The sequence below is a fragment of the Sinohyriopsis cumingii genome, chromosome 4, assembly GCF_028554795.1.
Source record: "Sinohyriopsis cumingii isolate HCF-2022 chromosome 4, ASM2855479v2, whole genome shotgun sequence".
In the NCBI taxonomy this organism is placed as follows: domain Eukaryota; kingdom Metazoa; phylum Mollusca; class Bivalvia; order Unionida; family Unionidae; genus Sinohyriopsis; species Sinohyriopsis cumingii.
Window position 1 is genome coordinate 140,723,784 of NC_142964.1, and position 27,826 is coordinate 140,751,609.

General features: G+C 40.8%; 1 protein-coding gene across 1 annotated transcript in view; it reads right to left on the minus strand.

Annotated features, from left to right (window-relative positions):
• Nucleotides 1-27,246, minus strand: part of LOC149802209 (microphthalmia-associated transcription factor-like) — a 130,625-nt gene extending 103,379 nt beyond the window's left edge. Inside the window, exon 1 of the mRNA XM_089956621.1 lies at nucleotides 26,915-27,246. Coding sequence (XP_089812747.1) covers nucleotides 26,915-27,183 — 269 coding nt within the window. The 5' untranslated portion in view covers nucleotides 27,184-27,246. The remainder of the gene's footprint in view (nucleotides 1-26,914) is intronic.
• Between the last annotated feature and the right edge of the window lie 580 nt (nucleotides 27,247-27,826).

The following is a 27,826-nucleotide window of genomic DNA, read 5'->3' on the forward strand; positions in this document are numbered from 1 at the left end:
TAGATACGCACTATTAGCAAAGGTTAACTGCATGAATAAAATATTAAACTGCTAACGTATATGCCATAAGATGAACTAGTCACATGTAAAGATGGCGTCCTAATAACAGCAGTCTCACAATCGATAAGGATTCAGCTGTGCATTACACTGAATCAACCGAACGGTGTTAGCGGTAAAAGCTTGGTTTATTTGTAAAACAGTAGTGTTGGTATCATTTTCTAGTTGCTGCTTTATTATTCAGAAGGTTGTTTGAGTTCACAATATTTACCCATGAAAAAAGAAAAGGTCCGATGCACGCCCATGCATGCCGTTCTGTAAGAGGCTTAGCGGGTTACTGCTTGGCGTGTTGGGCTCGTTACCGAAAGGGTCAAATTCGAATCCTACCACTGGGATCAGACCACCATGGTTTTCATGGCCTTGGCAGCGAAATGTACTCCAGTGACCTCGACACAAAATAACCTTCTTGTGCTGCTGTGTCGTTAAACACCAAACTAAGTAAACCAATTACAATGCTAAATTCACAAGAAGCATTTTAATATCAAGCAAAGAAGAATAATTAAATGAATTGAATTGCCCTCATAAAAAGACGAAGTCTTTTGTTTCTAACCAAACAAAAAGTTTTCTAGAGGATCAGATAAAAGCCACAAAACATTGAACCAAGCCAAGCCAAGCCAAACAAATGAAGTAATTCAAGAAACGGACCAAGTACAATGAGTTTTCCAATTTAAATAAAATAATCGTTCATGCAAAGATGCGTCTTAAGCTATTAACTTGTTTGATCTCTGTCTAAAGATAAAACTCCGCATTTGCTGCTGGATACAATGAATGAACACTAAGGATACTACATTAAGGAATCTGGCGCTGTATACAACGTCTGAACACTGAGGATAATACGTTAAGGAACCAGGCACTGTATACAACGATTGAACACCGTGGATACACTGTATACATTGACTGAACACTGTAGATACCACATGACGGAATCGGGCGCTGTATGTATGGACTGAACACTGGATACCACATGAAGGAATCGGGCGCTGTATATATGGACCGAACAATGTTGATACCATATGAAGGAATTAGGCGCTGTATATAGGGACCCAACACTGGACACCACATGAAGGAATCAGCCCTGTATATTTGGACTGAACATTGTGGATACCACAAAAAAAAAAAAGCATCAGGCACTGTATAGGTGGGCTGGATAAAGGGAATAGCGCAACAAGGAATCAGGCACTGTATATGTCATATGACAAAGCAGTTAGGCACTGTATGTCAGATGATAATCGAAAATAAAAACTGATGTGAACACTGCTATCGTGAACGTCAATAACTGCGTTCATATTTTTCCAAACTTCGTTTGACCTCTCAACCTCGTGACAGATTTATGTGAGACAATGCTAATCTCTGTATGTGATATGGGTCCTTTTAACCTTTAGCCCGGAAACAGCTGTGAAATCCCTGCGCATGCGAAGTCATTTTCCGTGAACTACGGGGTTTGACGATGTTAATGCTAGCATGTGTCTTGACTGCGGTCGCAATTATTACATCCGGGGTACTAGTCTCGATCTATTGTAAGAGCATTTTTTTCTCTCTCTTATTTTGAAGGCGATTATTGGCTTAGAATTATACGTCCTTGATACTGGTTTGAAGGAAATTGTTATTCTTTAAAACATAAAAATTATGGTGTGATCGTGTGCATTATGGCGACAGTGCACCATGATTAATGCGGTTCTGACGCAGACCTGGAAGTAAAATGTGTCACATTGTTTTGTTTACAATTCAGCCAGTCAACAAAAAAAAAAAATAATAAAAGAAATACTATTTAACCTATGACAATAACTTCACCGTGAGTTCATCGTTGATTATACATTATATTGACATATGATTTATTAGGATTTGGACAAACTGAATGGTTTAGAACCGATAACAAATGTAGCGGCTATGTAAAGAAACTATTTGTGACAAAAGTCCTGTCAGGGTCTTGACTATACAACATTATTTTGAAATGATATGTATATTATTAGAAATGTACAAGTGTAATTTTTAAGATTTAATTTATTTTAACGTTCAAAACTAGAAATTATATTAAAAATAAAAACTTAAAAAGGTCCCTAATATAGAAGTAAAAAAAGTTTTGAAATGCTAAATTATATAACTTGTGCAAAACAATGAATATGTATAGTCTTGGTGAAATTGATGTTCATTATTATCATCATGTATGTATTACTTCACCATATAAAATTGTCGATATTTATTAAGAGTCTACTGAAGAATATCTTTAAATGTCAAAATGTGGATTTTATTCAAAACACGTGAATTCCTCTTTCTGGTTAATACTATACCTTCAAGTAAGTTTCGTGTTCATAAATTTGTTTGAAAAGTTAATGTTATGCTTTATTTAAGTTTTTTCAAATTCCACTGAAAATAACAATTCATAAATGTTTTCTATTTCAAATATATTTTCAGATAAAGTTATCTTGTGTTAGAATTCATTTTTATGAAAAATTCGTAAAATTAAGGAAAATATATCAAATTTAAGCTTGGGGTCTCAGAAGCATTTGGTCTAAAAACTGCACCTTACTGAATACCAAGACTATATACTTTCCCACAGTTTTCAATCTAAATGAAGATCTGACAGCGACCGTTTATGGGTCATGTTCTGGTGACATTTGAGGTAGCCAATGGAAATGCATCTTCCAGAAATCTGAAAGTGAATCAAATCGTTCAGCACACATTGATGCACCTCAACCATGCTGATCAGTCCCAAACACAAATACACAAGACTTCGTTTAATTGGCTGATAAATTAGCGATTAAGGTTATAACATATGTCATTAGAAAATGACCCCTAAGCGGTCGCTGTCAGATCTTCACATAGGACAGTAGAGATATGAATTTAATCAGATCGTGACAGTTGTCACATTCCTTGTTTGGCATGAAAATCACTAAAATTTCTTGAGTTAGTTTAAAATAGGTGTGGTATGCAAATATAAGAGTTTGCCTAAAACTGGTCATACACGCGTTGGCCTGATATGACTCGGGTCACAATTATTACTGTACTTCTTCCTTAGTTACCCACGAATGAAATCACAATCTATTTTAAAAGTATATTTTCTTCTCCTTTTCTGGTGGTGATCTTGTGTTAGATTTTGGCATTCTTGGTATGGATTTAAAAGCAATTGTTATTCTTTAGTAAAAGTGCATTATGAAGTAACTGCCTGTGTGTACTGAGGCGTCATTGCACTGTGAGTAATCTAGCAGTGATACATGTCAGGAAGTGATATCTGTGACCCATCGCACATGTACATTTCAGCCTCTCACAAAACGTAATTAACGTATAAGAAGAACCTCACCATTAGTTCATCTTTGAAAATACTTTATACTGACATAATTTATCCAAGATTTTATGTACAGGAAAGTTCATTGATGACAAACAAATGTAGAAACTGTAGAAGTTATCCAGAGAAAATAACTGCAACCACATACATTCAGGTACTCAACCAGGAACTAAATTATATTTCGTGACGTTATACCGGCAAATCTTGCTGATTCCAATTACTCGGATATACGAGTTTTCGTACGAATCTATCTTCCCCGGACTGATTCTTTATTTTTGTATTTACAAAATATTTGCACGTTATATATGTTAATATTGATATTGAATAATAATTCATTGTGAATTTAAAATAATCACCACTAGTCAATTACAACAGAAATTTTATTCCAATCATCCTTGCTTTAGAAGATATTTTCTCCTATTCAAAGATGGTGGAGTAGGTTGATATAGAAACACTCCATGTGGTGATGCAAGAATCAACTTTTATATAAATATTACAGAAATGGACCATGTGTCAAAATTACTCTGATTTTTATGTTAAGTGAAAATCATAGTGTGAAGTCATTCCACAACAAACAAATGTACGACAGAGAAGAATATAAGTATCTAATTTCACAATCGTTACTGCAGAAGTAGAGCATTTCACAATGGTCGTCGCAAAGTAGAGCATTTCACAATGGTCGTCGCAAAGTAGAGCATTTCACAATGGTCGTCGCAAAGTAGAGCATTTCACAAATATTGCTGCAAAGTAAATCATTAACAATGGTCATTTCAAAGTAGATCATTTCACAAACTGATACTGCGAAGTAGATCATTTCAAAATCATTACTGTTCAAGTAGAGCATCCACAATCGTTACTGCAAAGTAGATCATTTCAAGATCGTTACTATGAAGTAGAGCATTTCACAATCGTTACTACAAAGTGGAGCATTTCAAAATCATTACTGTTAAAGTATAGCACTTCACAATCGTTATTGCAAAGTAGACAGGAAAACGATAAAATTCTTTAAACGTTGACGCCTATTTTTAGAAACTAGCACTCCATACAATGAATTTTATTGTTTCGAAGTCAAAAGTACAAGCCTTCATGCAGTTACTGAAAGTTAAATAAGCTATGACATTGTCCCTCAGTTCAATCATTTTTGGGGCCTCTTTTGGGTCTGGTTCCATTCTCGGTTACAAAAACTGTCAAAGTTTCTACAATTGCAGTGTACAAAATTTCCAGTTACAATTTCGTTTAAAACATCGGTGTTATTTACAATACTGACGGAGACGCATTACTATAATGGCTCTATCAACTGCTGTCAGTGAGCCAAAGTAATTTTGGTTCAGATTTATTATTCGCTAATGAATTATTTAAATGATGTTTTTTCCTTAAAAATAACCCAGTAGGGACAAATATAAGGATATATTTAGTTCTAATTTCTACAAAACAGAGTAACAACATGTTTTCAAACTATTTTTTGAACACTGGAAATTATTTTGTCAAAACATCTATACATTTATACACGCACACACACACACACACATTCAAAAATCGTCGGTCGCTTGATAGTATGTAGAAACATAAATCAGAATTTTTTTCTCAGTTTGACTCTTTTACGCTCAGAATTCCCAATTATATGGAAACTGTCCGTTTTGAAAATGGCAGAAAAATCAAAATCAGACAGTTTTTAAATTGGTAGGAAAAAAATTCCCTCTGCTTGGTGCGTGTTACTAACAAGACAAGAAACAGTCATTGATGCAGAATTGTCATCATACATAACTATACTATATAGGTCAACAGTGTCTGAGCAATCGTCCTCTGTAAGAAGAAATATAATATGCGACAAATGCATAAATAAAAAGCACAAAAGAGGCATTAATACTGATGAGGTATTAATCACCACGTTGTATGCGCCCGCATGTGTAAATATTTTTCACTTATGACAGACATGAATTAATTAAGAGTAACCTGACACTCTCGTTAGGGGACAAGGGAAGTATCAATGACCGTCCAGGCCAATGACGTTGTGGTTCTTCACATAGATAAAAAGTTATAACATAAAAAGCTTTTTTTTTTCGCGAAAAAGTATCTTTTAGTTTAAAAAAAGGCACTTAAAAAGATATTTTTTAAGGAGATCTGAGTAGCAAATGTTGTCAAAATTTTCATGACGAGATTTATCACTTTTTGCACGTAAACGGGGAGTGCCATGGTGAGGTTTGTAATTAATGAGGTCATATTTCATGATAAAATGTATTCCTCACAAACAAAATCATCAGTCTTTAAGACTGTAATTACGTTGCTACGACAAAATAGCTTTTTTCATCCCAAGCCGTAACTTTATCGTTAAAAATGACAAACTAATTGACTTTATTCCTGAAGAACGCACTTTCCTTCAGAAAGGAAGTAAAGTCTTTCGTGTGAAATTTGTGTCAATGTAAATAGACAATTTTTTTCGTGAGCAAAGCGCATTTTTTTCACGAATAAAGTACATCGCCTCTGCACGTAGACTTTGAATATCTACTTATAATGTAACCAATAACAATTTTTCCCTAAACACTTTTGTTTCTTGTTTTCATGCAGAAAGCAACTGTTTCTACATGAAGCTTTCACAGTTAACGCGCTGGTTCATCATACCTGTTTTTCTGGCCGCTCATTTCATTAAATGCGCCAAGGCTTTGAAGGGAGCTCTCAGGGGCTAACAAGAGGCTAAATACATCTTTGATTTCTCTACTAATACCCAACTATCCAACTTGAATGTATTACGTCAATAATGTTCACAGCTGATATGAATCATACGTATGTGGTGACTTTTCGAAAAGTCGCTGATAGTGTACATCAGTATATACTGTACATCAATATATACTGTACATCAATATATTCTGTACATTAATATATACTTCAAAGTAAGATCCAAGACGCTTTTGATCAACATCATGTTGGTACATAGTAGCGAGCCATGGGCGACAATTTGTTACGCTTCTTTATCACCGTGGCAACCTGTACGGGGAATTCCTCGTTTTTCATGAGTATGCATAAACACAAATACCTTATAAATAAAGGAATGCGAAAGTCTCCTAAACATCAACGTGTGTTTATGTTTTGTGGGATTTAACGCCATTTTCAGCAGATGATAGGCTATACATAACGGCCAGTATGTTTGGGAGAAGAAGAACCACCGCCCCATGGGAAGCTAATGGCAAACTTTCTCACATACCCGCAATGGTACAGCCGAGATTCGAACTCACGCAGACTGGGGTGAGATGTATAACTCATCAGTAAAGGCGAGCGCCTTCTACCACCCCGGGCCCCACGCATCACTTAAAGTGCCCGTTTTATCCATCGATAAGAGAAAATTTTCGTTTGACGCATTCCACTCTGCACGATGGCTGCTAAGTAAGCGTCTCTGCTAAGTAGTAAAGTGGGGCACATTAGGAACAATGGGACTTAGCATTAAAAAGACCCCTGGGTCAGATTAGGGACAATGGAAATTTAACATGGAGAGAAATCGTGGGTCACTTTAGGGACAATGGGAATTTAACATAGAGTTTGGGTCTGTCTAGGGACAAGGGAAATTAACATGGGGAATAGAGTGTGGGCTTTTGGGATTTTTTTTTTTTTTTTTTTTAATTTTTTTAAATTTAAATTTAAATTTAAATTTAAATTTAAAAAAAAGGGGTAGGCAATGGAAAGGCTATCTCTTTTCGAGAAATATGGCTGGCCCTGAAAAGGGCCTTTGGGTTTTCTTCTTCTTCTTCTGCTTCTAGTTTCTTCTTTTTCTCCACCAAGTTCTTATTTTATCTCCAACACTCTTTCTCTTCTTTTCTTTCTTTTTTTTCTTTTCTTTCTTCTTCTCTTCCTCCTCTTCTTTCTTCCTCTTTTCATTTTCTTCTTCTTTTTCAATTTTTTCATTCCATGCTCTCATCCTTATCCTTTCCTCTTCATCCTCCTTCTCCTCCTTTATTTCTTTCAACAGATCACTGATGATTACCTTCATTTTTCGTAAATTGTTTATCTCCATCTTCACTCGATGGGGACTATAAGAATAGTGATCCTCGTTTAGGTTAACCAACATTTGCTCTATCATTCCTAAATTGTCGAGGACGTTTTGCAATTTTTCCATTTTGTCCATTTGGTTAGAAGCCATCTTCTTTTTTTATTCTTTGCAGAATGGTTTGAACGACGAATACTGTGGGTTCTTATACGAAAAGCGCGGACGTGAAGGAAAACATCCCCCTACTTTTTCATTTCATATAATAAAACCCAAACTATACTTTCTCATTTCATATAATAAAAACCCAAACTATACTCTCCACATACTCTAAGAAACAATAAACAAAATCCATAATCTACTATCCACACAGTCTTACGTGAGCGCTTACAAAACCCAAACTATACTCTTCACATACGCTAAGAACAATAAACAAATCCATAATCTACTATTCACACAATCGTACGTGAGCGGGTACAAACACAAACACAAACACACAAACACAAACACACAAACACATACGCTAAGAAACAATAAACAAATCCATAATCTACTATCCACACAATCGTACGTGAGCGGTTACAAAACCCAAACTATACTCTCCACATACGCTAAGAACAATAAACTAATCCATAATCTACTATCCACACAATCGTACGTGAGCGCTTACAGAACCCTAACTATACTCTTCACCTACGCTAAGAAACAATAAAGAAACCCATAATCTACTATTCCCACAAACATACCTTAGCTCTTACAAGCACCAACACACAAACACATACCCTCACACTATCTTAAAAAAGAGTTAGTGTTTATAATCACACTACTCTACCTACACACATTGGCAAATCGATCGTTATTTCTTTTCTAGAGTATTGGGTAGCCCTGAAAAGGGCTGTTTTTTTGATTGGAACTTCATGGACACCTGGTTAATGGTGGCACCTTCCAGGCCTGGCGCCGCATACACATCTTGTCCCCCAGTTACTTTTTACCTTTTTGGGGGAGAGAGCAGAGGCAGGATATGTCGCTTCAGAATCCCAATTTTCGCTCTCTGGGATTCTGAAATTTCTTCTTCTTCTCTCCTTTTCCTCCTCCTCCTCTTCTTTGTATCTTCTCTCCTCCTCTTTGTATCTTCTTTCCTCTTCTTCTTTATATCTTCTCTCCTCCTCTTCTTTGTTTCTTCTTTCCTCCTCCTCTCTTATCCTTCCCTCCTCCACAATGGCTTCCGCGGCCAGTTCATTTAATATGCGCCTGGCATATTCCAGATGCACATGAAGTTCCAACAGTTTCTCCAGTCTCGTGTTCATTTTTGGTGTTGATCAATCCACAAGGGTAGCTGGACTGCCGAACGGGTTTCAATTTATAGTGAAAGCGCGGACGTGAAGGAAAACATCCACTAAAAACATAAAATTGATCTTACCTACATCATGACCAAAAAACAACAACGCGTGGACCTAAAAGAAACACTCACTCACTTTTTATGCTACCCATCACTATTTTAAAATCTTTTATAAATCACTTCAATAGACTATCCACATACGCAAAGCAATCCAATCTAACCCCAAATTTACATCTCAAACACCAAAAAAAAAAAAAAAAAAAAGACATCATTTTAATCTACTATCCATACCAACTTACTTAACCACTTACAAACACAAACACACAAACACATACCCTCACATTTTTTTAAAAAAGAGTTAGTGTTTATTTTCACACTACTCTACCTACACACATTGGCAAATCGATTGTTATTTCTTTTCTAGAGTATTGGGTAGCCCTGAAAAGGGCTGGGTTTTTTTTTGTTTGCTATGGCATTCTTTTTAGTTTCTAAGAACGCGATGTCCTCTGAGGATAGACTTTCTGGCAATAGGTCTGCTTCTTCGGAAAGAGAAGAAGAACTCTTTGGTGTCGATACGACAATCGACAAAGCCTCTGTCAGCTTCAGGTTGCTGCTGCCGCTCTTGTTGTTGTTGTTGCTGCTGTCTCTGAAGTCTGTACTTCTCTGTCCATTCTTCTTTTTCCCTGTTCATTTCTTCTCTGAAGAGCACTTCTATCAGGTCTTCAGTGATTTTTAACATTCTCACATTCTCTATTTCTTCTGGCTTCGGTATCAGACTGTGTCTGACCCTATGCAAATTCACGTAGGCTTCGTTGAGTTTAGCTAGTTTGGAGCACATCTTCTTAGGAGGATGAGTCGACAATGGATGGTTAGACTGGAAACAACCCGGTTCTTAAAGTCAAAGCGCGGACGTGAAGGAAAACATCCCCCACACGGTTTTTGAGTCGCAACGTTTAGTGAGTGTCATGAGAGGGATAGTAAGAAATGAAAGAGCATCAATCCAACATTCTTATAGCTAAACAAAAGACAAAGGCATTTTTTTCAAAATACAACATTTTTTTATTCAAAAATCACTTAACACTAAACAACAACTCTAACAGTTTTAACAATAATCCAACAATATAACATCAAACAATTTTTTCAAAACACAACATTTTTTATTCAAAAATCACTTAACACTAAACAACAACAACTCTAACATTTTTTAACAACAATGCAACACTAAAAGTTTCTCCACTAGGTAAAGAGGGATAACAGTCTTCTATGGTTTCTAGTAATCTAGGATGACTTCTCTCAAACTGTTGATTTCTATGGTATTATCGAATTCTGCATACAGGATGACGTTCACCGTTTCATCAGGGTCTCGGTCTTTAAACTGAATTTCCACACGAATCTGGCCGGATTTTATAGGGTGGAAATGTCCCTCGTCGCTGCCTTGGTCTGGAGTGAAATCGAAAGCCCACAAAGCGTAGCCTCCTGCATAATCCTCGTACGTAATACCGTGACTGGTATTGGTTCCTAACTGTCCGGTGGCTTCGTACAAGGACAAGTACGATCTCAAGTAATTCTTCTTTTTAAAGTCAGGTTCGAAAGGTCGGGTACACAAGGTCTTGCCATCGCGACTGACTTCGATTTTGGACACGCCAAAGTGTTGAAAGTAGAAAGGATTTTTTTCGGCAGCTCCGTTGAAGGCTGTATTCTCGACGATACCAACGATCAAACGTTTGGGTAACTGTCCTTGGAACAGATGATCTTCGATCATGGATCGCTGTCCCTTGGGAATGGTGAAGGTTTTCACTTCCACGCGTCGTATGGGATACTTGGCGGTCGTTCTGCTCAACGTCTGACTGATGTCGTTTCCCACTTTAGGTAACACTTCCACACGGCGTACGTAGAGTCTGGCTTCTAGGATTTTGGTTTTGTAACCGTCACTATCAGCCATCAAATGGAAAGCGGCACTGCTACGATTCAGTCTCAGGCGGACATCCACCCCGTTCAGCAAATACTTTTCTTGCAACCGCACGTCCAAATGCAAACGATCCATCAGTTCTAAACTTGTGTCGGCTCCCGTGATTCTCTTTCTTCGTTCTACAAATCCATCATTGTTGTCTTTCTTTTCATCAGTTTCCAATATTTCAAACTTGGTAGGTTCGTCAGCTTCCCATACCACACAGGCATTGAGATGAGTGTTCTTGGCATCTATTCCGTACGTCAAGAGATTTTCCAGGTAGGCACGATAAGGGTAAGTATCCATGCTGCTACTGACCAGTTTGTTATTCAAATACAAGTCCACTCCACTGAACAAGGAATGCATGAAATTGTTGACGGGAGCTACTGCTTCATCGTCTATAGCACCTCCAGTCTTATCTAGAATTTTGACTTTCAGGTACAAGTAACTGCTATTCAGATCGATGTAATCTTCGGGCTGTCCTTTGATTTCAAACTCGATGGGAGCGGAATCGGTCAGTGAGGAGACGGGGTGAAATTCCACCCACTGGGATTCTTGCATCGTCATCATCGTGGGGGGCATGGCAAACAGATCCAGTTCCGTCTTGGAACAAGCGCAAGATTCTCGGTGCATCATTTTTTTGTCTCTTTTCTCAATAATCGAAAACGTCTAAGTCTCGAACGGTTCTTCTTTTCTTGGTCTTTCTCGCTTGAAGTCTGGTGAAAGGGTGTTTTCTTCGTCGTCTCTTTCTGCCTTGTCCTTGCTGAATGCCTGACTCGGTAGCGTGCAGGGCATTTATAGGTGTTTCTCGTTGGCCTAAAATGTCTTTGCCCGTTTGCAGCAAGACATTTTTGCCTGCCCTCATGAAGGCTTCTTTAGGGTTTTGTTTGTCGATGATGACATTTTGGAGAAATTCTTTGCCTTGCGTCAGTGCCGCATCTTTCAAGGCGTGCAATCCGCGTGTCACCATCGGTTTCAACACCGGGGCCACCGAACGAAAGGCCGATTTTAACATATCTCCTAAGCCGTGTCCTCGCTGTCGAGCAACCCCTCGGTACACTGGATACATGACTTAAGAGTCGTGAGAGAACCGTTTTCGAAAATGGAGTTTCACCGTGACTTTTCCTTTGGTGAATGGAATATTTTGTCCCAGATCTCCTTTTATAGCAATGTTGACCGTGTCCAAATACGACTTACTGACAGGCAAATAGTGAGGATGGACAAATTCGCGGTGGACGTGGTAAGTGTTTCCACCTTCCTCGTCAGTGTTCGTGGCAGAATCCACTTTGAAAGGAATGACACGCAGTAACGGTACGGAGGTGTGTCCCACCACGTTGTACTCCACCACATCGGAATACACGAACATCAAATTCAGTCCTTGGTTCAGTTCTACCGGGGCACGAAATAACTTGCTAAAAGACTCGTTGTCGTAAACGATGGGTAATTCGTTTTTCTTGATCATGGTCTTTCTCATGTCCATGTCTCCGCCCAACATGTCAAACAATTCAGGACAAAATAAAATGGACAGGATTTTACTCCGTTCAAATTTCATCAAGAAGCGACGAGCTGCTTTGTGGTACTCCATGGTGACATTTTTGTTGACATGCTCCAAAGCTTTCAGAAACACGACATTAAACCTGGAGGTTATGGTGCTGACCAAATGTTGACCACTAAAATAATAGCCTGGGGGAATGAACAAGTGATAGGTGGTGTACTTTTGTGTACGGGTTTTCTTGTCATATTTGACATTGCTATCCATCCACTGTTGCATTTGCTCGTCATGAACTTCCACATCAAAAAAATTTTGATTGGGAAGGACATTGAGGACTTGGGTCGGGTGAATCATTTCTACTAAAGCCACTTCCCAATGGGCTTCGTGATCTAACTGGATGGCTTGAGGTAATTTGGCCGTGTAACAGCACAACGTGTTCTTGGGAAACACCTCCATGGAACTGTCACTGGGTAAGGTTAAGTAAAATAATTCCAGAGTTCTGTGGCTGTCCGAGGGGTTACTGGACGTCAGAGGCGTGTCTCCGTCTAAAATGGGGTTCTGGTTGTGATTGAAGTGGTGACTGGCACTGGCACTGGACACAAGGTTCCCGGGGTTCCCGTTCGAGGTGAATTTCAGGGAGGGATTAGGAAGCAGGTAACCGATGCAACTGCTCAATAAAATGGTCCACAATTGTTTGTCTCCTTGTTGCAAACTCAAATTGGCGATGGCTGCCCCGATGACACAATACACCACGAAGATTTGGCAGAAAAAGACGATTTGCGTTTTAGGCACACGTTCTCCACACCACACCCACAAGGGTTGTTTTTGTAAATCTTGCACAGAAGAACTAGGTGAAGGAGGAGTGGTCGACGTAGCTGCGTCTGCTGTGTGAAAGGGCATGATGGTCACTTCTTTTTATAGTCGATGACTTGCGAAGCATCGATCCAAGAATCAAAACTGGGTGGATATCCTTTCCAACGTACTTTGACTTCTTTGACACGTCGTTTGCCCACTTTACGGGTTCTGCGTTCGAGAATGCTTTCGATGTCGTACACGTCGTCTTCTTTTTTGGTGACACGTTGTAACTCGGGCAAATAAAACGTTCCTTTGAGCACTTCTCCGTTCATGTCTTCCAATTTATAGACGGCAGGATGACGGCCATGCACTCGTCCAGTGACGCGAAACAATTCGGTCGTCCAGTTAGGTAAGTAACCTTTGTCGAAAGTGCGTTTGGTTTTGCCAATGCGTACCCAATCTCCTACGGCCAACACTCCACTTTTCTTGGGGACAGCCCGCGTCGGGGACGTACCAAACAGGCGCTCAAACACCAGCACTTCGTTGTCGGGAGTCACGTCTTGCGGGGCACGTCCGATGCTTCGATGGTAAGATTGGTTGTACGCTTGCACCAGGTGCGGTAAGATGTCGATGTACTTCAGAGTGTGGTGATGCGTAAAATATTTCCACATGCGTTCTTTCAAAGTGCGTTGAAAACGTTCCACGATGCTGGCTTTGGTTTCGGGATTCTCGGTGGTAAAAAAATGAATGTCACGTTTCTTTAATTCTTTTTGGAAAGCTTGGTTCAGAAATTCGGTGCCTTTGTCCGTTTGCCATCGAAGAGGGTGACGACCGCTTTGTTTCAACACCCGTTGTAGGGCTCGCACTAACTCGCTGTTCGATTTGGAAGTCAAGGGTACGACCCAAGCAAATTTGGAAAAGACGTCGATGACACAAAACAAATATTTGTAGCCACGATTGTAGCTGGCCAAATGAGAGACATCGGCTAAATCGGCTTGCCATTGATGATCGATGCCTTCCACTCGGGTGCGACTTCTGGCAAACTTGCGTCGAATGGGTTTGTGTAAAGTGTAGGTAGCTTGTTCTTGTAACCATCGTTTCACTTGAGGTAAACGGAGACTTTTCAGTCGCGTTTTGGCAGCACGATACAATTTTTGAACTCCTGCGTAACCTGCAGGATGGGAGGGATCGTAGTAAATGCTGGCTAAGACTTTTTCCATTTTTTTGTGTTGGTTGGTGTGTTAATAAGACACCCACTCTTGGACGATGCTACTCTTTTTCTCTTGGGGTACTTTCTTGGATTGCAATGCTTTGCGTGTGCGGCCAGCAATAGGTGTCGAAGAGGAGAAGGATGTCTGAGCGGGGGATATCGGTTCTTGTTTCACTTCTGTCTTCACTTCTGTCTTCACTTTCTTTTTCTCTTGTGAGGAAGAAGGGGTGGCCATCATCTTTTTAATCCATCCAATTCTGGAGGTAGGTGGTGTTGTTAACTTGCGTACTTTTTCTGGTGGAGTTTGAAACCCTTCCTCTTCTTCTCCTTTTTCTGTCTTGGTCACGGGTACTGGTGGTACTAGTAGTGGTACTGGTACTGGTGCTGGACTTTTCATCAAGGTCTTAAAATCTTTCAGAGTGGATAGAGCTGTTTCGTCTAAAGCTTTCTGGTGAAAGAGTTGCAGTCGTTGCAAGAGTTGACCGTACTTTTGTGATTTTTCTGTTTCGGACAAATCTTGGCGATCCATCAAGGACTGCAATTCGTGTTGTAACTGGGACATCTCGCTCAAATTGGGATTGGGAGGTAAATGCGGGGTGTGTTGTTCTTGCCACCGATGGTATTCCATCCATCGTTTGTAAGGCACTAAAGCTAGTTTTCGTCCTTCCATGGGGTTGTCAGGGGTCGATTCTGAGATCTTGGAACTTCCGAGGCCTTTTTATCTTGCTCCCACCAGTCCTCCCAACATGGTTCCCAAGACTCCTTTCAGTATGGGGCCTAACAAGAGAGGTAAAATACCTCCACGTTGCACTAACATCTTCTTTTTTTGACGAATGGAAATTTTCTTTTGAACCATTTGGCGAAGAACGTGACGATGTTTGCTTAAGCATTGTTTCTGGTGTTTGGACAAAGGGATCGTGCCTTTCAAAACGTTCAAACAACATTCGCACACGGTATCGATGACCTCTTTGGAGGCTGTTTGAATGAGTTTTTTTCGTAGGGGTGGAGAAGCTTTGGACAGGACAGATAACATGTCCCCATGTTTGGCGAAACGTGGTGGCAGTCCTTTCCTTTTCTTTCCTTGGGGTTTTCTGGAGGGTGACATCTTTGAGTCTTCAGGAGCACCAAAAAAACACTGATACCCGACTTGGTCACAGGCCTTTTTTATACTGGAACGCGTCGCCACTGATGGTCTTGACGTCGTATTAGTTTGAGGACAGGCATGGCACGTCGTGCAGGGGTACGTAACGGACTAAATCGAGCCAGTTCTTGCTTGGACAAATCCAGTAAACTTTGTAACATGTCCGATCTTTCTTGAACTTTGATTTTGGGAGAAGGTACTTTGTGAGCAGCAGCCACTGCCACTAAATTGGAAGGTCCTGCCACTGGGGAAGTTCTTTTGGGGGTCATCAACGGAGAAGTTCTTGGTGTGATCAACGTCTCCAAGTACTCTTCAGTTCTGGGTGTCATTAACGGAGAAATGGACAAACGTGAAGCTGCCGGAGACGCAGTCACCGCCGTGGCAGGTCGTGGTTTGCGAGTGTAAGGTTGCGTCCTGGCCGAAGTGCCTCTCTTGCGACTAGTTTTCTGTGGACTTTTCTTTTTCTGGGGGCTTCTTTTCTTTTTCCGGGGTGGTGGTGGTGTCTGGTCAGAGGAGGGTCCTGCCACTGGAGAAGTTCTCCTTGGGGACCTGGTCTTTTTCTTCTTGGGGTTTCGTTGGACTTTTGTCTTGGGTATAACTTTGGGGGCATTAGGATCCCATCTTAAGAGTGAGCGAATGATGACCCCTCCTAGAGTACCGCTCCCTCCAGGTTTCAAAATGATTTGTTTTTTGGTTTGAGTGTCGATGCGGGGATCGGCCAGTTGGACCAAAGCGACTTTGTTTCGATCGAAAAAGCGTTGGGTTTGATGAGGAATCTGAATGATTCCTTGGAGTAATTGACGTGCCGTCACCGTGAACCATCGTAAGACTTCTTTGAGACTAGCTTCTAAGACACGAGCTCGTGTTTGTGGATCTTTTTCTCGACTGATGCCATACAAGGCACGAATCAATTTGACGGGAAGATGCGACTGAAGGGACGTCATGTTCGCACTGAGAGTGAGACAGACGAAAAAGGGTCTGAGGTTTTTATAGATTTTTTTATGGGGAGTGAAATGAAGTCGAGGACGGAGACGTGTACAGGACAGGCCCTCCGTCTTGGCACCAGTGGTGAAACAAGTGGGTACGAAATCGCGAATCCTCGGGAGACGTAGGTTTCAAATCGACGAGTAAATAGGCGTGTGGAGTTTGAGTGGCATCGTCGTACGCCTGAGTCAGCCAAGGCGTTCCTAACTGTTTGGCTAAGACTTGCACTTGCGATTTATCTCGAGGGCTTTTAAACAAGACCACGTAATGCGCATTGAGACTGATGGTGCGATGGGCTTTACTTTGTTGAAACAAATTTTGGGTGATGTAAACGACACTGGCATTACGGTGATGCCCTTTGCGCGTGAACCACAGTTTAATTTCTTCTTCGTCTTCTCCTAACATGTCGTCGAAAATGACCAAATGGGTTAGACGGGAGTCAGAGACGATGCCGTCGTCTTCTTTAGGAATGCCTTCCACAAACACGATGGAATCGCCTTGACCTTCTCGCAAGAGGTTGTACGCCGATTGTCACTCTTTGTAACACCACACGATTCGTTGAGGGGGTCGATCGATCAAATGATGTTTATGTTCGATCAAACCTTTGACGAATTCGGTTTTGCCTGAACCGCTAGGTCCAGCAATGAGCATGTTAAAGGGATGGCGAAGATACAAAGCCTCCCAACTGGCACGATCTAAGTGTTCGTCGATGACTTTGACAGTAGAGGAAGAGGGAGCAGAGACAGCAGAGGTAGCCATGGTGTGAGAAATGTCACTTGTGACACGAAAAACAAACAAGACAAGAGTTTATATACTTTTTCAGAACACGTTTATTGAATGTTTCAAACATGAATACGAAAGACAAAAATGCATAAAAGCCAAAGGCTTAAGTACAAGAATAAAAGGCACATGATAACCATGAACGTGGAATAAACACAAGTGTCTGTACAACATGTTTTGGGCAAAGTTCTAACCAGTTCTATAGTAGGGGTAAGGTCACACAAGTGTCCTCCCGAAAGGGTCTTTCAGGCCTGTCCACGACAGTCCTGTCCTGGGTGACGGGTTCTTCTGGCACCGTCACGAACACAGGTTGAAAAGTAACTTTTTTCCTTGAATAACTCTCGTGCATACTGGGCCACCTCTTGTGTCCAAGCCTAAAAACCCTGGTCTCGGTGATGTCCAACATTTGACTCCTAACCAATCTGGTTTCTTCTTCGTCAACGACATGGTAAGTTACTTCAATGAACAATGAACTATCGATCTTGCCTAGGGTTCCTTTTCATATACAGACCAATACCGACGTGACCGTGCGGTAAGGTGAAGTGATTGGGAAGTCGCACTCGCTTCTGGTATACAATTTGATAGACTTTTTCCAAGGGTCGACTGACGATGTGGTGAGTGGGTAAACGTACAATCTTGTTCGGTTGATAGGTGGTCACTTTAAAGTTTCCATCCTCTCCCGATTGCAAGGCTTCTTCCAATACCCCAAAGTTGACCACTCGACTGGTACGATGATTCAGAGTCAGTCCTTTCACTTTGCACGTCGTGTGCACTTCTCCTTGTTTGTCCCGGTATTCGTAGCCGTAATTTTTGGGACCACCACTGACGAAACTTAGAATCTTGTCCTCGGGATGCTCGTCTGTCCAGGCTCCTAAACGGTCTCCTTCGATGTCAGGGTGATGTTGAATCGGGTGATGGATGTAAATGCAACTGTCCGTGTCAAAGTACAGGACGCGTTCTTCTAACAGTTCTAAAGCTTCGTACAATTTTAAGCGAGCATGAGCTGTCACGTAAGCCGCAATGATGACATTTCCAAAAGGGTCGTCTTGTACAAAGTCCAGATCTTCTTCGTAATTGACCAAGATCAAATCCTCTCGAACGACGTCCACGTGTTTCATGTATTTGGTTTTGTCGTGAATCATCTGGAAGTAGCGGGAAGGTTCTGTCAAATATTCCGTCTTGGGTAAACACGGTCGTTGTGCCATTTTACCCCACAAGCCATTTAACATCACTTTGGCAAACGATCGCCTGCCTTCGTTTTTTTCGATGTGGTCTAAAGAGATGCCTTCTTGTGCGTAGTATTTCTCTTTGAATTGTATTTGGTCTTCGGGAGTGTGACACCAGGAAGGATAGCCGCTGGCTTCTTGTTTCAGTTTCAAAAAGGCATCCACGTAGTCGGCGAAAATGCATTTCTGAGTAGGGTCACCCTTGTGGTACTGTTGTGTCTTGGGAAAGTGGCAAATTTCGTACACTTCTAACAGTTTGTATCCCATGTCCAGAGCTTTGAACAATTCCACGCTGACCCAGGTTCCCGTCAAGGCACGTTCTTCCTGGCTGTGATGGCAAGGTTGGTCCTGGTTGCACGTTTCGGCACAAGTACGGCACAAGGGAAACATCAGTTTACCTTGACAATGGTGAGGTAAGACGGGATGGTATAGGTTCGTGGGAGGCAAAACTTTACACTTGATCAAGCCTTCGTATTGTCGAATGTTTTTCAGGTCGATGTGTTCCGTGAACAATTGCGGCTGCCCTACAGGAAAGCGACAATATTTGCACACGTAGGGATACAGCGAACACACGTCCAAGTATTTGATTTCTTCTCCTTTCTCTTCGTCGGCTTGGTACAGCAAACAGGTGGCATTGGTCCTTCCTCCGTACAAACTATCCCTCGGGTTCAACGGGTCCATGAACTGGTAACTTTCCACGAGGCGTTTAAACTCGGGATCGGTTTTCAAACTGTGATCGTACTCGTGTTCCCACATTTCCACCACTTGGTATCCTTGCTGTTCTAACTTTAGGCGTCGCTGACAAGTGTCCTGGTACAAGTCTTCCATGGTTCGTTGCAAAAACTGATGTTTAGTGTCACGGTCAGGGTAACAGACGGGACATCCGTGAAATAAGCAACCGTTAAACTCGTACACGATCATGGGGTTTTCTAAGTCCCAGCCATCTACCGAATACGTTCCGATGGTCTTTTCGCCTCCTCCGTTGCGGGCATGCTGAATCCATTTGTCTTCCTTGTCGCACAAGTAATGTAACCAACGTAGGGCTTTGACCGAGTATTGACGCTTGACATAGTGGGTCGTTTGAGGACTGATGACAGCCACGGTGTTTTCAGGCATGAATCGTTGGCGGTACACTAAGGAACACGCTTTGGCAATGGTGCAAGCTTCTTTCAAAGGATCGACCCCTCCGTGTTCCATGAATAGTTCTCGAAATTTTCCACAGCAACGTAGTCAAATGTCCACGTCGGAACGACAATACTTTAACATTTCTTGCTGAAAGTCGAAGGGGTCAGAGGCATGAGCCTGGTACCAAGCGTAGAAATCTTCTCGTTGTTCGGTACGCATGTTGTCGGGGTCGTAATAGTGAGCCTCAGGTAAATGGGGTAGAACGGCATGTTGATTGGCTTCCGTATTGAAAAAGTGTGGAAAGTACCCTTTAGCCATTTCTGTCATTCCAAACGTTTTAGGCATTCGACTCAAAGGCATGGCCAAATAACTCATCGAATCTTTAAACTGTACTTGTCCCACTTGCATGAAAATGATTTTGGCTCCGTTCAAAGTGACTTTAGGACGCTCGGTGCCTTGTTCCGCATAGTACCTCAAAAGAAACTGTCCATCGTATCCGGAGAAATTGTGAGCCATCACCGTGGCATGACGATGACAATCTCCGTAACGTTCGATGTCCTCTTGGCTCCACGTCCTGTCGATGGGGTCTAAGACCCATTGGGCAAAATCGGCTAACGTGTTTGGTCCCCGAAAGATTTTTTCACGTCCTCTAGGAATCTTGCTGCAGTGAGGGCAATGACTGAAGATAGGTTCTTGAATGCACTTCTCGCACGCTCGATGAGCCACGCAGAAATTAGGGATGTGAATGCCAGTCTCTTGCATGCATTCGAAATCGAAAAAGATGAAATTGCCTTTCTTCTTGTGACCGTCCTCTTTCTCTGGTGGGGGTTGGTATTTTTGCACGTAACATTCGTGTTCCAAGTCCACGATGTGGTGACAAATGTGACATTTTTTCTTTCCTCGACATACGTGTGCCTTGGCATTGTTGGTAAGTATGCCTTGTCCACACGTAGGGCACAATCTCAGGAGTTGACAAGCACATTTCTTCTGTGAACCTTGTGTTTTCAAATGTTGCTGGTAACAGGCAGGGCTGACAAACGTGCGCAGACAAGTCGAACAAGGCACTGGTTCTTCGCTCAGACAGGGTGGAGAGGCCAAACATCCTGGGCATTTCAATCCACAATGCTTGTGTTGCTCTCGATTGTTATAACCATAATCACATTTCTGACAATAATAACTGTATCCCAGAAATCCGGTGATACTGGTAATGGTATCGAAATGGTCATCGTGATAATAAAGGTGAATGTATTTTCCGTCCTTAAAATCCTGGCCTCGAAACAACAGAGACCCGCGCATTTCTTGAGGGTGCACTTTCAAGGTGTAGCGTGGAGCTAGGGCATCTTGCAATTTTTGCATCTCAGGAATGCCACAGGGTGTGTCTTTGGACAGGCCAGCTTGTTGCAACAGGAGTTCTGCTTCGTTTCGTTGTTTGGTTCGGTTCGATTTTCGAATGTTCTCCCAGGTTCTTTTCCATTCTACGGTGTCGTTCTTGTTGGCATAGGTTCGTCCCACCACGATGGCACGGGCTAAGCACATCTGGTCTTGAGGGTTGTTAATTCGGACGAGACTCTTTTTGGTGTTGCGAAGGTCGTTCACTAGTAGGACCTTTTTGCGTCCTGTCCCTTGAGGAAGAGAGACGTGAGCCATTTTCAGTGTGGCTTTACCATCGGTGATGTCAAACTGGTCATTAGATTGTTGTACGTGTTGAATCTTGTCCATGACTTTGGAAGGGGTTAGTTCTGCGGGTCTGCTAAACTCGATCCAAACAGGGGATTTCAAACCGTCGTGATCTATGGATAGTGTCAAGCGATCGTCTTCTTTGGGTTGACATTGTCGCTTGAGTGCGGTGAGCAAAGAATCCCACATCTCGGTGATAAACCCTTCTGCTTTCTCCAAGGGTACGTCGGCCTTGAAATCTTTAAACTTCACCGTGTAGGTGTAAGCCGTGGTTCTAAATTTTCTAGAGGAGCGCTTTTCCGTCTCTCGAATGGAATAGTACTTTTCAGGGTTGACTAAGGGTGGTGAACTTGGTTTAGAGGGTTCGGATTCTGGTTCACTCATGTCCTCTTCAAAATCACTGGCATGAATTTGTGCCAAGATTTCGTCCCTGGTACGAGGCGATAGATCACGTTTCTGCCTCTTACTTTCTTCTTCTTCTTTCTTCTCAAATGAATATGATCGTTTCATCTTGAGTGCAAAACGTCAAATGACTCAAGTTCAAACACCATATACTAATTTATAGTCATGGCAAACCAGCGTATATAAAAAGGGTGTGTGTCTTGTCCTTTCACTATTCATTTCACTCTCAAACCGAGCACAACGATGGAAGAGACTACCCAGATGGAACGTTTCGTCAGAGCTTTGCGAGGGGTCATTAGAAAATTCTCTTCAGACCAGCCGACGGACTACTCTCCTTCCTTTCGAGATAAGAGTCAGGATAATTGCTATATCTGTCAGAAGAAAGGGCATTGGTCTTCAGAGTGTCCAGACCGTCAAAAAAGAAAAAAAACAGGGGCTAAAAAAGACAAAAGTCAAGATACCTGTTATTATTGTAAAGAAAAAGGACATTGGTCTCCAGATTGCCCAAAAAAGAAACAAGAGGAGTCAGAAGATATGAAGGATTCTTCAGAAGAAGAGAGGGATTCTTCGGAAGAAGAGAGGGATTCTTCGAAAGAAGAGAGGGATTCTTCAGAGGAAGAAGAGGAAGAAAGAAGACAATTCTATTTAAAAGAAGCAAAGAAACAGGAGAAGAAAAGAAGAAGGGAAGAAAATGAGGAATAAACGGTGAAGAAATTCAAAAAACAGAGAGACTAAACAAGGAGAAAGAAGAAGTCAATGAACTTTTAATTAAAGTGTTCTGTGGTGAATTGTGAATTGGATTGTAAAAAATGGATAAAAGAATACATGAATGATATAAGGTAAGTGTCTTTGAGTTTTGATTTTAAAATAAGAAGCTACACTCACGCACTCATACACAGACACGTACTATAAGGGTAAAATGGGTGGGGTTTATTTTTGAGTTATTGGCAAATTGAAATTGTATTTCTTTTCGAGAAATGTGGGTGGCCCTGAAAAGGGCCTTTTTATTTGGTGTAGGGGTGAGTTTAACCAATCAACTTTAACTGCCTTAAGCCTTTGCCACGGCCAAGGCCTACTTCTGATGATTGGGTTGAAATCACTAAGGGTGGTACGACAGGCTTAGTCACAGGGTTGGCGTGTTTAGCTCGGGAAGGTCGTATTCTCTTCGGTCGTGATAAAGAAGTCTGATACATTTGTTTCAGACTTCTTAACTCCGCTAAAATGTCCAACAGTACCGTAGCCGTCTGATTTTCACCCTCTTGTGTCTTTGCTGCTACTTCTTCTTGCTGTTGTTGCTGTTGTTTTTTTCTTACCTCTTCTTGTTGCTGTTGCTGTTGCTGTAGGAGAAAAGCTTGTTCCGCTTCCTTTTGTCGTTGCATAAATTTCTCCAATTCTTCTTTCTGTCTCTGTCTAAAATTCTCCACTTGCGGTAATGAAGCAGGTAACGAAGGTTCCGGAACAAATTCTTGCGAGGTAAGAAAAATCCACAAAATCCCAATGTACCTCTTCTGAAAGTAAGTCCGGGTTCCCTTGGGCAGTCTCCCCTGCTGGTGCACCCCAATGGATCGTTTTCTGAGTTTCCGTCATGTTGAATCACTGTCGCATAGATTGACTGCACACAAGCGCTAGCGAATCTATATAGACCAACTGACGTCACAGACTACTCTCTTCGGATTGGATGCGGGCTGACTGAATTTTGTAACGCGTGTTTGGATTGGTGAATGAACTCAATCCGTTTCAATCCTGCCTCTACCTATAAATAAGCGCAGTTCAGTGCATTGATTCACTTGTTCTCGTCGCTTCAAGATGTGGACCGATGTGCAATCTTCTACGCTTGTGTCTTCCATGATGTTCCGGACGGACATACCCATGTATGTCCGATCCAAGTGGACCGTTGTCCACAGGACAAACACCAGCCTGTGGATACGTAGGATCTACGTAGAAAGACAAGGATGCCTGAAAAGAGTGCTGATTTACGGACCAACAGTGAGACGTAGCCTAAGGACAAGAAGAAGACCAATGCGGTACCATTTATGTTAATGAATACATTAACATAAACCCAAAGGCCCTTTTCAGGGCCAGCCATATTTCTCGAAAAGAGATAGCCTTTCCATTGCCTACCCCTTTTTTTAAATTTAAATTTAAATTTAAATTTAAATTTGAAAAAAATTTAAAAAAAAAAAAAAAAAAAAAAATCCCAAAAGCCCACACTCTATTCCCCATGTTAATTTCCCTTGTCCCTAGACAGACCCAAACTCTATGTTAAATTCCCATTGTCCCTAAAGTGACCCACGATTTCTCTCCATGTTAAATTTCCATTGTCCCTAATCTGACCCAGGGGTCTTTTTAATGCTAAGTCCCATTGTCCCTAATGTGCCCCACTTTACTACTCTGCTATCTGGTAATATACTCAACGGACACGTATGTATGTTTAGAGTCAATCAAAATAGTTACAAACAATTGTCACCGTTACGTATTGTATTGCAATGACTTGTTAATCTAACATTTGTCTTGATTGTAAATTGAACTAAGTAAAATTCGTCCTAAAAATGTGTTAACATGTGAATTTGCAAAACGTCATTTTGCCCATGCTCATTAGGGCATTTCCCTGGTAAATTCTTCGGTTTTGGAGGTGCTTAGTGTCAAGTTCTTTAATTTCGAAGGTCTAGTAAACTTGCACGTAGTCCGCAATCCCTTCAGTCTTACACAGAAAAGATTGATTTTGAAAAACATCGTAACTTATTATAGTTTGGACTTACTGAAGCAGCACGAAAGGTCATGTTTGGTTACAATGGCGAGAACATTTACTCGCGCTCGCGGCGATTGGTTAAACAGTTTTATGCGTATTCGTGTGAAACGATTAAACATCCGCATAGGCGGCCACAGCTGATGAAGTAGCGAAGTGGATTATCGCATGTAGCTTGCTATGATGCATGTTCGGATAAGACGGAAATTTCAGTGCCTGCTGGAGAGAGAGAGAGAGAGAGAGAGAGAGAGAGAGAATTTTAGTTAAAAGAACTATGGTGTACATGGCTGGGGTATCCAAAGATGATTAACTCGGCATATAATTTTCTTCATGGCTATAGTGATTAACTGACTGTTCAGACAGTTGAGTAGCCACCTGAATAGTATGTCTGTTGAGCCAAGAGCAACGAAACTGATTCAAAATCCAGTCTTTAGGATTTCAAAGTTGCACTAAAATATCTCAACTGTTTTCAAAAGTATTTATTTGCAGACTACACATAATTTAACATCTCTCTCTCTCTCTCTCTCATTAACAATAATATTTAGCTAGACAGTCTGACTGACGTGACTAATGACAAAATTAATAATGCAGTATTTGTATCAAAATTCATTTCTGCAGTTTAAATGAAGAACACGTTACTAACAGAAATAATAAGTAACTCATCTATTTGCAGTTCAGAACTTACCTCAATCGGGATAAATACTTTCGTATTGTTACATTGATGAGTTGGTTCAAGTCCACCATACACGAGCGAGAGCCATTGTTTAAATAACAATTTAAATCATATTAAACATCTAGGCGTTACACATACAGGCACTTTCCATCTCAAATAAATAGAGCTCTGAAACGTCATGATCTTTCCAGATCACCATGTCGACCAGCAATTGAGACATTATCTTTGCTCAACTCATGTACCGTGATGAAAATAATACACCAATATTTTGGGCAGTACAAACCTTCATACAGCTATCAAACGCTTTTCAGACGAATGCATGGATCACGGCCACGCCAATATTATTTTATATTATATATTGCTCTCTGCAAGAGCTGCATATATACAAGCATTGGTATGTACATATTTATATAAGTGTTAGTGGTCTATCCACTTTAAATAAGTAGGTGAAAAGTGATTGTTATAATTTCTTTAGTAATTAGGGAGTCATTTGCTATTTAACTTTCAGTTTTCTATAGAATCACCATCGTATGTGAAGATGTATTCATGTATAAAGATTGCATAAACAAATAATTGTTTGGGTTCAATACATACTTCTACGAACTAGTTTTGATTAAAACAGACATTGATAAATTAGTGGAACGCGGATGTAGAATAAAACGCCATGTAAACAATAAGAGTCGAGTCTAGGAAAGATTATGTTACTTTCTCCTATGTGAATTACTTTCAAATTTATAGCGTGTGCTTAAATTTTAACATGCTCATCTGTTAGAGAGAGAGAGAGAGAGAGAGAGAGAGAGAGAGAGAGTGAAGAGCAAAGTAAAATTGGATAAGAAAACAAAGCAATATAGACAAATTTTGAAGGACGGATGAATTCATGAATACATAAAATTTCTCCTTCAAGTTGCAGTGAATGTTTACATTTTGGAAGAAAATGTCAAACGAAGAATCTACTCGAAACATATTTGCATGACACAATGACGGTAAAATTATTACCAATAGGTGATGTAATGCACTGCGTAACTCTATTTGCATTAAGTACATATAAAGTGGTTCAACAAACCCATCACTTAATACCACCGTGACGAAGATACTTGACTACTGTCTTCTATTTTGTGCCATGTTGTCCTTTTGAGATTCTACATTTTTTACTCCCAGTGCCGGGGATCGCTACTCTTACTCAGGATTCCGCTGAACCCTTTCGTTGAAAACATGGTATACTGGTACTACACACGTCGTTTTTTAATAGTTAAAAAATATAAACAGTATTGACATCGTTTATGCTATACTTTGCACTCCATCTTCTTGTAGTATAGTTACTTTTATTATTCGTGTAATTTTGAGAGACTGTAAGGGATACATTTTTTTTTAAAAAGTTGCAAATGTGTGCCTAGTACTATTATCTCTCTTCGACCTTTAGATGACATTCAAAGCGTGACCTAGATCTGGTCAACCATAGCTGAAATTTAGTGCAGATATCAAGGAAGCTCCATATATTGTAGACGTACCTTCTTCCCACCAATAACAATGAAAGATTTGATGGGTAGACTTACAGTAACCAGAGAGAGAGAGAGAGAGAGAGTTATTAGCTGATAACACCAGTTGTTATGCTGTCCCCCGATACGATAGTACGTAGTTTATACCGATAAACGTTCAATATCTGAATAAAGTCTATGTATGTACAGTGCAATCATAAGTCAAAATAAAATTCTGACGTGACAGTAATAACACATGATGTCGCGAGTACACACAACGAGATGCGGACAGAATGAAGCGGAGTCAGGTACCAGGGGATGGATCATTTACCTTCACATGTGTGACACTCACAGTACTAGGGACTAACATTTAGCGCCCCCCCCCCCCAAAAAAAACGAAAGTATATTTTTATACCATCATATTCACGAATGATCAGTGACACGAACAGAGGATTTTGTATTTTTCCATTCAACTACATCTTTTGCAGTCGTGAAAGTACTATATTCTATGTCAAATCATGCATAATATCTAAATACAGCAAAACATAAAGGCATATAAGAGTAGGTAAAAATAAAAATTGTACTTACCCATCAATGATCCTAATTTTTTCTATTTCTATTGTAGGCGAATCATCACTCTTTCTTTTAAGTAAACTTTTTAAAACAACACTTTTTCCATTTCCTATCTCGGGTTCCCTTTTCCTCCGTACTACAATCACAGTATCCGAGAGGTCCAAGTCCAGATGAGACTGAGAGTCACTGCTCTCATCTGGCATGGCGGGGCTATTGCCCCCTGACGCAGGATCCGGGGACTGCACATTTCCTTGAGAATATGAGAATACCCCCTTGGCCACCATCTCTATGTAAATCCTTTCTCAGCCCCACTGCAGGTTAAACAGTGTGACTGCTACAACACGCTGTGTGAAAAAGATGAAGAAAAAAAAAAAAACCAACAAAAACAATGATAATACAACGGACTAGTAAAATCCAGGTGACACACGGTTGGGTAAATACTTAGTCTCCTAAGCAAGCAGACTGTACTGTAGGTGCAATGACTCCATATAGTGTCTGTTTACCAAGCGTCCCAGTAACGCCAGAGGTGACTGGCGCTCTATCCCAACGTTATCCGTCCCAAGTTACGAAATGCTACACGATCGCAAAGTCCTAGTTAACTTATATATGATAAAATTAGACACCTAAACATCTACCGTTGAGTTACCACTTAACAAGAGCATTCTTTCATTGCCTCTTATGATAGCCCTGTATTCTATTATGCCCCTTTCGCAACCTTTAATTTCTAAGCCCATCCACCGGGAATGACTGACTAACTAGCCTCTGGACATGATTGGCATAAGATCAAGTGAATTTCCGCATATCCTTCGTTCACAAATCTTAAGAGTCAATTCCTCTGTGGTTAGATTCTTTATTTTTATGACTTCTTGTTCATGTCAATAATTTGTAGTTGCGTGATTTTTTTGTTGTTGTTTTTGTTTGTTTGTT